This window comes from Lissotriton helveticus, chromosome 3_1, assembly GCF_964261635.1.
Source record: "Lissotriton helveticus chromosome 3_1, aLisHel1.1, whole genome shotgun sequence".
NCBI classification, from domain to species: Eukaryota; Metazoa; Chordata; class Amphibia; order Caudata; family Salamandridae; genus Lissotriton; species Lissotriton helveticus.
In genome coordinates this window covers 1,159,579,212-1,159,594,786 of record NC_136061.1, presented here as the reverse complement: position 1 = coordinate 1,159,594,786, position 15,575 = coordinate 1,159,579,212, and the positions used below count along the sequence as shown (strand labels likewise).

The following is a 15,575-nucleotide window of genomic DNA, read 5'->3' as shown; positions in this document are numbered from 1 at the left end:
ATTAGTTAAAAATGAATGAAAATGTAAAAGGATACAATAGGTTAATGTGGTAAAATAATATTCATTTATTTAAATAACCTTTCATGTGAGGTTACTATATTAAAATAATCATAATTAATCCAATATTCCTTTCAGGGAAAGGTGTAGGTAATTCATATAAATACTTTCCAAATAATTACAAACACTTGAAGAACAGGGTAACGTTTCTCATTTAATTACAACTTTGAAAAATATATAGTAATAATAGGGGGAAATTATTAACCTGAATACTTAAAGATGATTCAATATCTTACGTTTTTAGGTCATTACATTGAAATAATTGTATAATAAAGATATTTAGATGCCAAGTTATGCATTAAATTAAAAGAAATATTTAAAATAGGCCAAAGAGAGGGTATTGCAATTACAATAAAAAGAAAGCTAGAAGACCAATGAAAACAATCAATGTAAAGGTAGGTTAGGAGTTGGGACGATGTAGTGGTTAAAGAAACATGGAAAACTTATCTGGACAATGCAGTTGTACAATGTAGATGCATTGCAAATGTACAGAGTCAAGACATACTGGGAATTAAAACACAAATCTGACATAACATGCATCGGCCAGGACATACTGAGACATCAAGGCACAGAGATGTAACAACATAAATATGTTGTGACAGTCAGTGCATAAGGAGATCATGAACAGATCTGTGGAAACTGAGGAGCCCATGAGGGAATTCGGGCACAATAAGGAGCTTGGATGCATGGGGTGTCGGAGTCGTGACAAACAGCGAGTCTGGACACAGGGGAAGAGAGTAAGAATCCGGAAGCATACATCATTATCACAGTGCAATCACAATCTGTCAGAAAACTGCAAAACATATCAATCCAATGCATACTGAAAAATTTCTCGGGGGCTTAGACACCACCGAAGTACCCTCTCAGGTGCTCGCTTGTGCTCGTGTGCTTGACTCCTCAAATGCTGATAGGTTATGCCTGGGTTTTCACCCTTTGTGCTTAACCTTTGAGGTACTAATAAATGATGAAGAGGTCACTCACCATTTGTGCTCAACTAGTAAGATACCGATAAATAATGTGGACTTCTACCAACAACAGTGAATCGACTGTGCAATGGGCCTCAATGCAGACTATGAAAATGGACTCTCCCTCTCCTAGATTGAGTAGCAAAAAAATAGTTACAACTGTGGTGCAGTGGACTTCTTATACCACTTGGCCCCATTGTCACTTCAGCCTCTGCACTATTGTTAGCCACGCTCATTCACTGTGCTAACTCCGTTCAGGTGCTAATGGGTACCGAAAGGTCAAAATGTGCAATGTGTATGCTATATGTGCGCCTTAAAAACAGGTGACCTGGGCTGTAGGGAAATACCCCTGTTTACTAACGGGGTAAGGCCTCTGATAGGCTGGCAGCTTCTTTTTCTGCCTTCAGTAGAGTCAAAGATTCCAGGGAGGACTTGGCCTGGCAGTTCTGGCAGGACTGTTCCCATTGGGCGCAGGGTCAAGACTGATTTGCATATGGCTGGGTACAAACTGGAATGGTATGGTGAGCAAAAAACAATGGATTTAGGCCCATATCTCTATACTGGGCCTAAATCCATTGTTCTGCATTCTGTCCATCAATTGTTCTTTTTGCATTGGTCACCCTGAGTGGGACGGGTATGCTCAGATGTGAGTCCTGTGCTCTCCATGCCACTGGAGTCAAGCTATTCTGGCTGATGAGGGCTGAAAGCCCGAAACCGGTCCGAGGATGTTTGGTTCCAGTCCAGGGACGACCTGGCCTAGTAGTTCGGGCTGGGCTGTTCCCATTGGGCGCAGGGTCAAGACTGATTTGCATATGGCTGGGTCCAAACTGGAATGGCATGGTGAGCAGAAAAACGATGGATTTAGGCCCAGTTCTCTGAACTGGGGTGAATGTATGACATCGTTCTGCATTCTGCCCATCAATTGTTCTTTTTGCTTCAGTAGAGGCAAGTCAGCATTTCTAAAATTCTACCCTAATAGTAGAAGAGGCAGCAATCCCTACCAAACCCATCAACTCCATCCCAAACATCTCTCAGGGCCCCGCACAATACTGGTGGCTCACCTTGAGCGTCTCATTAAAGAGGGGCTCCAGGCATCTCTTCTTCACAGCTGTCTTCCGCTTACTGGCAGAGGACTTGTCTGGCAAAAGGTAGGTCTTCACATAGCTGGGGAGAGAGAGCGAGAGAAAGAACAAGACAAGATACAGGTGCAGGTCAAATATAGAAGAGAAGAAGGGCAACAGTCTTCAACGCCTTTACCCATGTTACATCATTACAACAATACCCTCAGATCCTTGAGTGTTCGGGTCTAGCAGAGGAGCTTCTGAGAGAGACATTGTGTGGACATCTATGTTGCTCTCCACGTTCAACAAGTGACCAGGCAAAGCACATACCTGTACTTATCCACATTAAAAATAAAGACTGCAAACGTCAGGAGACACTGCACTTCTTTCTGGTGGATTTAGTGGTCATGTCTTAAGTTAATGAGGTTAGGTTGGACATTGGAGGAAGGACTGAGCTGCCATTTGACTATTACTCCCACTTCATCTCCAGGGCTGAATACTGTGGAACAGGACTGAAGAGCTCTGTAAAGAACAGACCCAATTCCTGTTCCCTCTCCCTGAACCCAGAGTCTAACCACTGGAACATTGTAATTACTCAAAACCACACTAACTGCCCTCAAGTCAATTCAATTGCTCCTTAACATCAGATCAAAGCTACGAGATCTGATCTTTGCTCAGAAGAAAACAGAAGCATAACCCATTTACATCTTACAAGATTAATTCCTTCACCCTTATACTGGATCAGAACCACCCTAGGACCTAAATAATTGCTTCTCTACTACATAAGACCAGAATAGACCCAGCCTAGAACACAAAGCCTGTGCTGTGCAACCCAGGCCTGAACCAGAGGCCACTCATCTTTTTGAAATCAGACCTCTTACCATAACAATGGACCACACACAAGAAAATACAGGTCTAACATCTGCATTCTAATAAAGTGGTAATCTCTCCATTACTAATGTTTCAGACTTATGTTCCCTAACACAGGATTGACGGCACTCCAGAACTCAAAGGTAGGATTTCTTTTCACCATCACCAGAGCAGAAGCACCAAATAACTCACAGAAATGCCCTCTGCCCCAAAGACCAGGTTAGATGCCCCAGAGAACTCGCAGGTAGAATCTCTGCTGCCCACTACCAGTTTGAGGCTCCCGATAAGTCCGGGGTAAGATATCCACCCCCTTGCGCCATGTCATAACCTTCCCAGGACTCACGGGTCAGATCTCTGCTTCTTTGCTTCAGCAAGGTCCCTGCACTGAATGATGATGACCATCAGTTCCTTCTTGCGCGTATCAAACTGCAGGGAGAACTGGATGCAGCCGCGAACCTCCACACTGCCAAACTCACCATCACTGTACAGGCTCATGACACTTCCATTAAGCTGCACTTGGGAAAAGGACAGCTGCGTTACGGTGAGGGGTCATGGATAGATAAAGATAGCAAATGCTGAAGGTAGCAGCAGGGATACAAGCCCACGACAAACCAAAGGAAAAGCAAACTGTGCTCTACTGCTAAAAGTAATGCTACAGAAGACCAGCACCAAAAGAATGCAACTGAAGATCAGTGCAAAGAGTAATGAGATAGAAGATGAGTGGCAAGAGTAACAGAGTAGAAAACTGGGGTCTAGAGTTACTGAATAGAATAACACCAAGAAGAATGTGACAGAATTCCAGTGCCAACAGTAATGCGATACAAAAACAGTGTCAAAGCTAATGCGATACAAGATCAGTAGCAAGAGTTATTAGACAGAAGATGAGTGGGAAGATGAGAACAATAGTCATGCTACAGACAATCAGTGCAAAAATGTAATGTCCTATTAGCGCAGTGTAAGAAATAATGCAAAACAAGATTAGGACTAGAGAAACGAGGTAGAAGACCAACATCAAGAGTGGTACAAAGGAAGACCAGTGCAGAAACAACATCATTGAAGACCAGCATCAAGAGTTATGTAAGAGAAGATTAGTTCAAAGAGTAATGGAATAGAAAACCAGCACCAAAAAAATATTGCTGAAAGCCCACTCCAAATATAATGCGCAACAAGGCCAGCACTATGACTACTGCAATAGCAGATCAGAGCTAAGTACAATATAACAGGTGACCATAGTCAAGAGAAATGCAAAAGCAAACTAGGGCAAAGCAACAGCAGACCATTGATAAGAGGAATGAGATGTGACCTTGGTTTGTTATTGCATTTTCCTGGGTCATGAGTAACATGATAGCAGACTAGTGCTTGATATAAAGTTACACATAAGTGAGAATCGTTCTAGATCAGTCTTGAAAGTGATATAATCCAGCAATAAGAGTGAGATGTTACGCAAGTTCTAAAAGTCATAATACACCAGGTATAAGAATAAGATAGCGAACAATCCCCAGGAGTGAGATCATGAAAAAGTGCTACGGGTGACAAAATAGACAAGGCCTAAAATATAGATAACAGATACATTCTTAGAACGTCATAATAGCAAGGCAGTTACGGTAAGGTAACAGACCAGTTCCATCCTTTCGTTTCTTGTGGACTATGCAGACACATACTATATATTGATATTGCCATACAGAATCATGATGGTGCCACTACACTGCAGAAGGGATGAGGAAAAATAATAGGAGACACATTGTTTCCTACATACCGCGAGCTAACAACCTCAGTGAGGTTAGTGGATGGTTGTGATGAGAGAGGCCACGTAATAAGTTGGAATAGAGACAGTGGCAGGGCTTGAAGTGGAGAGCACAATGTGGTGCCCCCTTTCATGACCATGGCTCGCCTCCCATAAGAGGTCTTATGGTAAGTGGGAACGATGATCATAGGGCTGTAGAGAAAGGGAAGGCTCATGGTGGGTATATCTAGAGGACCAAGACGATAATCAGCATATTGAGTGACTGACATATAGTTTAGGAAAACAAGGCTGTATATAACAGTGAATGGGAGGAGCAATTACTGGAGCAATAGTGTATGTGGCTTGAACAAATTAGATGCATGTATTTCTCCTAACTACCAATAATAGAGCATTTACACTGTGTTTTATAGCCATGGGTATCAAGGCACTGTCTTCCTTCACATACTTCACATTTAAGCCCTATTCAAGCTTCTTTTTGGGGTTGTTTAGGAGTTGCAGCAGTTGTACACTATAGCCGTGGGAACTATCATTCACCAGGGATCATACCTCGAAGGAACGTTATACTCTGACCTTTCACCTGTCCTGTTTTGCATTTCAGATAGTGGGTACTTTTTCATGGTATGAATATAATTTCAAAGTATTTGCTCAAATTTGTGGGGGATTTTGTAAATTTCCAATTTTTTGGACAATATCAGAGTGACATGTTTGAAATTTTTTTATTTTGGGAGCGGATCAATGCAGAGACTGAAATTGCTCTTGCGGTCAACGATGGATTAATCAGCAGTCGCTGGAATTCGGTCCCACTTTAACGTTGTTTGGTATTGTTGTAATGGAGTTTTGTAAGTATTCTTGGCATGCACCTACTACTAGCACAATATTTTTTCACAGTTAAATGAGTTTCATGAATTGTACTTTCATACAAGCATTGAACACTGGCATAACGTTCTCTGCTTCACACATTAGAAGGCACTTTCTAAGATCTGCTCCCTGTCATATCTTTTCAGAAATTAAACGACCCATCTCACCTTTGGCCATTGCCATGTGCCTACAGAGGTAGGAGTCCTGCAGATTCTCAGTTCTGCAGCTACAAAGCAGAATCCAAGAGCTGTGATATGTCGACCTGTCCTAAATCCATCTCACAGAAAATGATGCATGCCGTCCTGGTCTATGGGGATTACTAGTGTGAAAGCTAAAGGAGAACTGTAACTAAAGACTAGTCCCAGCAGAACTCAGGAATGCAGAAAATGTTGTTCAAGGGTTCACAAACTAAGAGGTTCCCTTATTGGTTAGCAAGTTAGCCACTTATTGGCAACGGTGGCGGAGGCCCTGACTATGCCTACTGCAGTGTCACCTGCCTGACGGATTTGACCTACAGATCAATTCAGCTGGCTATTTTCAATGTAAGTGTCTCCATCGATGCACCTTCATAAAAAAATCTGATGCCAGGTGGGCCTTCAAGTCTTGGAGGCCCACTTGTCCTACCTTTTTGTTTTACAGAAAGAACCCGCAAAGCAGTTTTCTCCCTCTGTGTTGTGGTTGATTGCTTTCTTTTTCTTGCCAAGCCAAGCATGCCTAACCTGGGTAGGAGAAATTAACGGTGGAAGGTTGGTCCCAAGGAGGACAGATTTTCTTATGATGTGCATCATCCAGCAGCGCTGTGGTGGATGGGCTGCTGGCTGAACCTTTTCAATGACTGAACCAGCTGAGGCCCCACCACTGAAAGTGTGGTGGCTCCCACATCTCGAAAGGATGTGGGGGAACAGTGGGTTTAATGATGCTGTAGATCCTCCAATTTATGGAGTGGCTTCTGTTCTGCCAAATCCTAAATAATCCTCTAGGGGCTTCCCTTTGATGGAACAAATTCCACCACTAGGGCTGCTTTGGATTTAGCACTTCCTCCAGAAGTCAGAGGATTTGCCATTAACAATCACATACATCCATCTCTCAACGAGAGTTACTTACAGCACTTCAGAATCTCCAAAAAGATAAAGCACCTGGGCCGGATGGCTTTACTGTTGAATTTTTCCTTCACTTCTCAAAACTTCTTATACCCAAACTACACTCCCTCATTGAGGCTTTCCTCACCTTGGGTTCTTCTTTAGGCTCCTTCTCTGATGCGCATATCTGCCTCATACCCAAGGAAGGAAAAGATGCTCAACATTGTAAGAATTATAGGCCAATCTCCTTGGTTAACATTGATTATAAAATATTTGCGAAATCTCTTGCAGCACGTCTCGATCTTCTTCTCCCGGATCTTCTGGGTGAGGAACAGTCAGGCTTTGTCAAGGGACGCTTTATCACCGACAACACTAGATTGCTATTCAATGTTTTATCTAAGTCCCGTCATTTGCCCCATTCCCTTGCGGCCATTGCCCTTGATGCTGAAAAAGCATTCGATAGAGTTGAATGGACCTATCTTTTTCACACCCTTCATTGGTTTGGTTTTGGTCCCAAATTTATTTCTCTGATTTCCTTACTTTACTCCAATCCACGTGCAGCTGTCTGTGCTAATGGTCAAATATCCTCCTTTTTTGATTTGGGAAGAGGTGTCCGTCAAGGGTGCCCCTTATCTCCTTTTCTTTTTAATTTGGCCTTAGAACCCTTTCTTTCTAGACTTCGTCAGAACCCTACCATCCAAGGCTTTCAAATATCAGATTCTCAAACTAAGCTAGCCGCCTACGCAGATGACATCCTTCTTTTTATTTCTAACCCCACTGATTCGATTCCCGCCTTCCTTGCTGAAGTGCATGAATACTCCCAAATATCTGGCTATAAACTCAATAATGATAAATGTGAGATCATACCCTTAACGAAATTCACATTTAAACCCGATTTTACTGCCTCCAACTTCACATGGAAATCCTCCCATATTAAATATCTCGGCTTGCATATTATTCCTACCATTCCAGACACTGTTTCCCTCTGTCTATCCAAATGCACCCAAAGATTAGTGGACTTAACGTCCAAGTGGCATCCTCTTTACCTGTCCTGGTGGGGTTGCCTTGACACTATTAAAATGATGTTATCTCCCATAGTCCTCTATACTATTTCCAATATTCCTGTATCCATTCCTTCCAAATAAAAAAAAAAAATTAACTCCATTCTGATGTCCTTTCTTTGGAATAAGAAAAAGCCTAGAATGTCTCTCGCCTGACTGACTCGTCCTAAGACAGAAGGCGGAGTTAACTTTCCAAACTTCCCTGCTTACCATAAAGCGTTCTTATTGCGTCAAGCTTCTTTCTGGCTACAAGATCTCAGCACCCCTTGTCCTTTATGGGCTAAATTTGAACGTCTTCTTATTTCTCCTTTCTCCTTTCTCCTTCGCTGAATATCTTTCCTTCTCCCGTAAACCCTCTTCCATTTCCACTCCCATCCATAAATGTACTACTACACTGCTCCTATCTTCTTCCCATTCCCCTCCCACGTCCATTGCTGATTTCCTTTCTTCCACCATTTGGCATAACACCGCCCTACTTATTCGTAACAAACCCTTCTTTTGGAAAGCATGGCATCACAGGGGGCTGATATGGATCTCTCAACTCTTTTCTCAATCCTCTTTCCTGTCTTTCACCACTCTCCGTTCCCTCTATGACTTACCTACCTCCTTCACTCGCAACTATCATTTACTTAGGGAGGCTGCACTAAAAACTTACAACCAACTTTCTCAGCTACATCCATCTCCTGCTTCTCCCACTCCCATCTCACTACTTCACTCATTTCTGCGCTAGACTCCAAACGCCTCCTCCATTTATAAATACCTTCATACTACTGACTCCCCTAGGCCTAAATCTAAAGTAGAGGAATGTTGGGAACATGACCTCTCCACGTCCTGGCCAATTTCACTATGGGACAAAGTCTGGATCAAGATACGTAAATCCTCAAGAGCGGCAACCTTAACACAGTCCCTGTTTTTTATTTATAACAGACTCCTCTATACACCTTTTGACCTCCATAAGCGTTTCCCAAACACTTCTCATACATGCTGGTCTTGTTCATCCCCACAAGCGACTTTGTTCCATATGTTGTTCTTATGTACCTCTGTTGCAGGTCTGGGCTCAGATTAACTTGATTTTTCATACAAGTATCCCTTTTTCTCATATAAACATTTTCTTAGGCAGCCTTTCCCCTTGTTGGGATAATGTTGAACTAAAGCCTCAGATTATTGACTTGTTATTAGCCGCTGCATTCCAGCAGATAACTGTAAACTGGAAGAACTCCTCCAATGTCTCCTTTAAGGCGTGGTGGTTTAATGTTTGCCATAATCACAGACTTGACACTTCTTTTGTCTTTCCGGCTCACATGGCCGCAAAGCGTTTGGACTTATGGCTCCCTATCACGCTTTACCTGGATACTTGTGCTAATCGCTCGTTTAGTCCACTACCCTCGCAACAAGAAGTCCTCAAACCTCCTTAAATGCTCACTGCATTCCATTTTTCTTTTCCTCATTGTATCATTTTTTACCTTTCTTTCAGGTTTTTTCTTGTTTTTAAGATTAATGTTTATATGCCTTTTCCTTTTCTCATTCCATTGCCCGGATATTCCTTCTGATACTATTTATAACCTTATGATTGGTTTATTTATCATAACTTTCCATGTTTTATATTTCCATTGTACTTTGTATTGACACCTTGCTTTTCTCTTTTTGATATCAAATAAAATTTTCTTGAACTTAAGAAAAAAAACAAAAAACAATCACATACATCTAACCCCTACTAAAGCTGACATAAACATGTGCAACACGATAGACCACCAGTCAGTGTGCAGACAACAGAAATGGTAGCTAGAAAGCTCTGCAGGTGAATATTCCTCTTATAGAGCATAACCAACCACCTACAGATGACAGATGCAAATCCATGTGGGGATAACTCTACTCTTCACCCTGCACAGACCGGCAAATACGTGCCATAATTCTCTGAGAAACAGTTGATGTTAGAAAATATCATTTTGTTTGGCACTCTGAAGGTGACTTGACTTAACAACAGAGGGGCATATTACCAACAACTAGCGATAATTATCGCTATGTTGGTTTAGCGGCGATATTTTTATCGCCGAGCTGTGGCGATTTTTATCGCTTAGGAGCCTTGATATTATCAAGGTTTATCTCCTAAGCGATAAAAATCGGCCGCAATGCATGAATATCGCTGAAAAGTCAGCGATATTCATGCATTACCGAGCTAATGCTCTTAGCCATGTTATCCACCTACCATTGGATAACATGGCTAAGAACTGCTCAGGGGCAGGTGTTAGCTTTTGGAGATATTCGAGCTTAGCGTGAATATCTCCAAAAGTTGGTAATAGGAGATAGCGATGTTAGCGACTGTTTCCAGTCGCTAACATCTTGGCACGCCCACTTTGCATGTCATTAGTGATAAATATCACTGACATGCAAAGCGGGGCCCAAGATGGTCGCTATCCCCTACTAGCTGTCGCTAACTGGTGTTAGCGACAGCTAGGTAATAGGGAGATAATTTTATCTCTGCTTTCTTGGCTTTTAAAGCCAAAAAAGCGGAGATAAACCCCCTTGATAATATGCCCCAGAGTTTAATGGAAAAGATAATCCTTTCTCCCTTGAACTGCACATTTCCCTTATATGGCCTGCATCCCTCTATCGCTGTGTGTTAGCTTATGGCTCTGCTCCTCTCACACCTTGTCTGTCTGTCTAGCTTTGGAACCCTCGTTGTTTAACTTTATCTCTGTAAGTGTGTCAATTTCTCTGCATCTCTTGCACCCTCAGTCCGGGAGCAGCACCTAAGGTAAAATCGGAGCAAATTATATTTGCGTCCTGTTTTATACATTGAGGGCCGTATGTATCAAAATATAAGGCAGCACAGCGCAGCAATGCGTTACAGGAAAGGGGCAGGAATGCGACGTATTTATCACAATACGGCACATTCTTGCCTTTTCCCAGCACTGGCATACAATGTGCTGCCTAGCACCAAAGCAGGCATTCTTGCACCATGGTGCAAGGGTACCTGCGTTGTAAGGAGGATTGTTTTTGTGCAGGAAGGGACACCTTACTGCACAAAACACATCCTCTGAGGCATTTTGCTCTTTCTATGTGTGCTGAAGCATGCAGCACAAATAGAAAGAGGAAACAATTAAGAGTAATAAACATATTTCTACGTGTTACACTTCCCCAGGGAAGGCGTACCATTTCGGTGCATTCCCAGGTCTACCAGTAAAGGTAAATCGGGGAATGTGTCAAAATCCATGGGTTTTGCATGGTAACACCCACGCACCACTCATGGAACGCCTCTGTGGGCAGAGTAACACAACGCAGCGATTTGCGCTGTGTCTGGTTACTCTGGATTTATCAAGTCACTCAGGGCCATGCAAGGTGGCCTTGCGTGGCTTGATAAATCGCATTTCAAGGGTTGCATCGCTTTTGACACGAAAGCGGCGCAACCCTTGATAAATATGGCTCTAAATATACTGCAATTAAGACGCCAATTGCCCTTTGACCCGGGTTTTGCATGGGCTATTTCCTGCAGAGACTTTCTTGGGGAAATGGCACATGGAACTAATGCGTGGGTTAGTCCTTATTCCACACTAAACTTATAATCAGGAGAAACATCTGCCTTGTTCACCCTGAGTTTCGGATGTTCAAAACAAATGACATTTTCAAAGTAAATGGAAGGAATGGGGAACTACAAAGATTACAACACAGGTCCTCGTAATCCCCACGTACACTCGCTCTCATGGCTCGAGGTCTCCAGGCTCATACCCACTTACACTACCCACATACCGTGGTGGAGCCCAGGCTCCTCATCGAGGAGCTGGTTTTCAGTGGGATGTGGTGTGTGTTCAGGGCGTTGTTGTTCTTTGAGGTAAGTGAGCTCCTCTTCTCGTTGTCGAGCTCTTCGTCACTCTGGGATAAAAAAAAAAGCAGAACATCAAACAGACAGCACAATTTTGGGGCACTCCTGCAAAACATAGGACCATCTTATTCAAAACTGGTTCCAAAACAGAAGATGTGGAAATAAGAGGGTCAAATCACATGTGACACGTGTTGGCTGCCCGTGATCCATGGAGGGGACCCTCATAAGAGGGCGGCAGCCTTAGTGCCACATGAGGGCACACAAATTTCTAGCGCTGTGGGACCGCCCTAGGGGTGGGAGGGGTTAGCCCCTCCCCAAAATTGGTAAGCACCGATTGGCGATGGCCGCTGTGTAATTTGGCTCATCAGGCGGGCAGGTGGCGGAGGGGTTGCCTTTCCTTGGATCGCCAGTAAGATAACCCACCATGTTGGCATTTTTGGTATGCAAATAAGCCAGCAGCAATTTGTTCCACAAGCAAGGTGTCGTGTGGTTTATTTCCTAAAAATATTGCTGTACGTGGGATGGGGAGTGTTGCTGATATTGGCACTATGTGTAATTCAACCAGCAGTGCACTAACGCACAACAACTTGTGGAAGAATCTCACTGCTGACAGACTTTTACAAAATGGGAAACAGTCTTTCAAATGAGCACTCACAACGGGAGCACATGTAAAAAAGAAAAGGGCGCCGCAAGGCGAGAGCAAGTCTTTTGTGCGTGAGGGGGGATGACGTGACACAACAGAAACAGTTACATGCCTTGCATTGCTCTCACAAGAAGTTCCTGTCTCACACGAGGTAGGCAGATCTCACAGGAAGGTAGATCACTCCAACGGAAGGTACGGAGCTCCCATATGCGGTTCTCACAGGAACTATGTTATGTTTATTTTTATAGAATACTTCTTCCATTTGCATGACACCGCATGTGTTCCTTGCCTGAAGTACATGGACCTCACAGGTGTACATACCAAAGGCGCAGGGGAAGATTTATTAAAGAATTAGGTCGCCCTTGCTCCATGCAAAAGGGTGCAAGAGCCATGCAGTCTTCAGTTAGATTTATCAAGCCACGCAAGGCCATTTTGCGTGGCCCTGGTAGCTTGATAAATCTAGAGTAACACATTTCAACGATTGCTGTACCATAGGGAGGTGTTCCGTGGGAGGAGCGCGGGTATTCCCATGCACCACCCATGGATTTTGGCGCATTTCCCACATTTACCATTACTGGTAGACCTGGGAATGCATCAAAATGCTACATCTTCCCAAGTGAGGTGTAAAGATGAGAAATATCTTTATTTCTCCTCGTTTTTTCTCTTTCTATGTGTGCTGAATTTGGCAGCACAACTAAAACGGGTAGAATGCCTCAGTGGATTGTTTTTGTGCAGGAAGGTGTCTTTCCTGCACAAAAAAGATCCTGCTTACAATTGCAGGCAGTGCAAGGGTGCCTGCATTGGCACTAGGCGGCACACTGCGCACCAGTACTGGGAAGATACAGGAATGCGACGTATAATGCTAAGCACAGCACATTCCTGCCGGGTCTGGTGGATCAGTGGATGCAGGAGCCTGTGTTCGACCTCATGGTCACAGGTTCAAATCCCAGCGGGTACACTCTGCCTTTCATCCATATGAGGTCGATAAAATGAGTACCATTGAGTTGGGTAACAATAAACATCTGTTATTCAGCGCCAACATACCTCCGGGTGAACGTGTGCTTTACAAATACACATGTCATGTTCCTGCCCTTTCCCAAACACGCAGCGCAGCAAGGCAGCTTGCTGCCCTGCACCTTTTTTTTTATAAATATGCCCCTAGGTGTCGATCACAGAAGATAGGGGATTCCCATAGTGACTATGTTGTTATATTCATATTCCCGCTTTTAACATTTGTATTTGTATTGCACGTATTCCTCACAGGAGTTCCATGGCTCTCACAGGAGGTACCTGAGGTAAGATGCATGGCTCTGACAGAAGGCGAGTGGCTCTTACAGGCGATAGTAATTTCACAAGAGGTTGGTGTCTCTCACAGGACACCTGTGACTCTTATGGGAGGTAGGTGGGACTGGCATGGTCCTCTCTGCTCTCACCTGTACTGTGATGATGACAGGTGATAAGAGGACCTCCTCCCTCTCCTGCTCCCTGCCATCTTTTGGGGGTAGGGGTGGGGCTATCTCCTCTTCTGCATCTGGGGCTCCCCCTGCTGTTTGAGGCTGCGCCGGGCCCTGATTCTCAAGACTGGCTTCTGCAAAGAAAACACAGGGTACTTGAACACTTTATTGGGCTTCGAGTTATTGGACAGGAGTGGAGACCAAAGCACAGAAATATGGGATGAAGAACACTATAAATAAAATCAAATTGGACCATCTTATCCCCCAAGAGGGACCCATAAAATGGCGCCCCTTCATAGTGCCATATTCCGGAGGATGTAACATACCCACTAGGAGGCGGGAGACTGGTACATGCTATTCATTTTGATACATTACTTCAGAAGCATTTTGATTCGATTTTATGATAAAAAAAATTATCTGGAAAAGTACTTTCAATACCATTGAAAAATGACAGAACAAATAGCCACACTGCGTTGGGTTTTCTGGGGTCTAGAAACTAGCTTTTTACGCAAACATTAATGCAAACATGAGCGTAATTGTACTCTGCTTAACCTGGTTTTTGAAAACTCCCAGGAGGCAATCGCCACGTAATGAATTGACACAGCAAATAGGTCTAGCCTTGAGATCATATAGGCTTTGCCAATGGTTTTTAGCAATGCTGTAGAGCATCCCTGACGCTGGGCAGCATGGCTAAAGATGAATTTAAAAAAAGATAAGCTGCCTCATTTTGTAGGCGCAGGCATCAAACATGCATGCAAGTACAACATGATGCAAGCCCTTTTTTTATTTTAAATAACTGATCTGATTTGGGTTGTAAATAAAAATTAAAAATAAACAAAAGTGCCTTTTTTTGTAAAGTGGGTGAAAGAACACAGAGAGGAAGAGGCGGGCGTGGAAAAAATACAAGGAGAGCGTGGGTTGGGGGAAGCAACACTGAGGGCATAGGAGAGAGCAACACAGAAGGCAAATGAAAAAGCAACCATAAGGGAGAGAGAGCAAGAGCAACATGGAGACGGGGGGCGCAGGCGAGAAAGCAACGCCTCAGGAGAAGCACACAAGGGCGAGCACATCGAGGGTGGTAGCGGAGAAGCACATGGCTGAGGCAGAGCAACACAACACATTGTGCATCAGAGGGGGAAAGAGAAGCACATGAAAAACAAATGCTTAACCAAAAAAGAAAAAAGCTGTGTTCGAAAAGCGAGCAGTGGAAAGACACAAGTGATACGCTCACTTTCAAGGGGAGGGACAAACACAAATCCAAGAAGAACCCCACAGAAGCTATCAAACAAGAAGAAAGCAAATGAGAGTGACAGTAAAACGAGCCAATGATAAGCAATGGGCAGGCTCTATGCCCAATGTAAGCTGACAATACCTCTTTCACCAGCAGACAGCTTATGCTCTCTGGTAGGCCAGACCTTAAAAGTGCGCGGTCTCTAAGTGTGACAGCAGAAGTTCATCACAATGCCATGGAGGAAGCGTAGATCATAAACTGCCTCACATTCTCTTTTGCGCGGAGACAATGGTATTTCGAAACAGTAGTTTATGGATGCGAAGTCGTGTCCAGAACTGCAACGCACCTCTAAACCTCACTCCAGTTCTCTTAAGGTTTGATGGCTGCTTCGCTATCAACTCTACTAAATGCCTCAGCCTGCACCATGTTACCAGTGAATCTTCATCTCAGCTATCTGTTCCTCCTTAAACTCCCCTGTTCTATATAAACCCCTTACAATCTTCTCTAAATCAGTGTATTTTCCCCAATTTGGTTTGTCTGCATAAAACTCAAATAAATGTACCCTTCCTTTAAAATGTTCTTTGGTACTGCTCCACACCCACTACTGCCTCCCAACATCTGCGTCCCCATCCTTTCTTAACCTTCCATCTCTTCTCCGTCACCTCCTTCATTTTACCTTTCAAGCTTCCTAAGACTAGAACCTTCTTTCAGGCTCTGTTTGAATTCATCTCT

General features: G+C 43.6%; 1 protein-coding gene across 6 annotated transcripts in view; it reads right to left on the bottom strand.

The window, feature by feature from the left end:
* The window catches only part of SYTL1 (synaptotagmin like 1), a 452,201-nt gene that overhangs the window by 97,224 nt on the left and 339,402 nt on the right, over nucleotides 1–15,575 (bottom strand). For all 6 annotated transcript variants that reach the window (XM_078681778.1, XM_078681781.1, XM_078681779.1 and 3 more), the window contains 4 exons: nucleotides 13,592–13,746; nucleotides 11,443–11,565; nucleotides 3,297–3,463; nucleotides 2,084–2,186 (listed from right to left, as the gene is read on the bottom strand). In XM_078681778.1, the coding sequence (XP_078537904.1) occupies nucleotides 2,084–2,186; nucleotides 3,297–3,463; nucleotides 11,443–11,565; nucleotides 13,592–13,746 (548 nt within the window). The remainder of the gene's footprint in view (nucleotides 1–2,083; nucleotides 2,187–3,296; nucleotides 3,464–11,442; nucleotides 11,566–13,591; nucleotides 13,747–15,575) is intronic.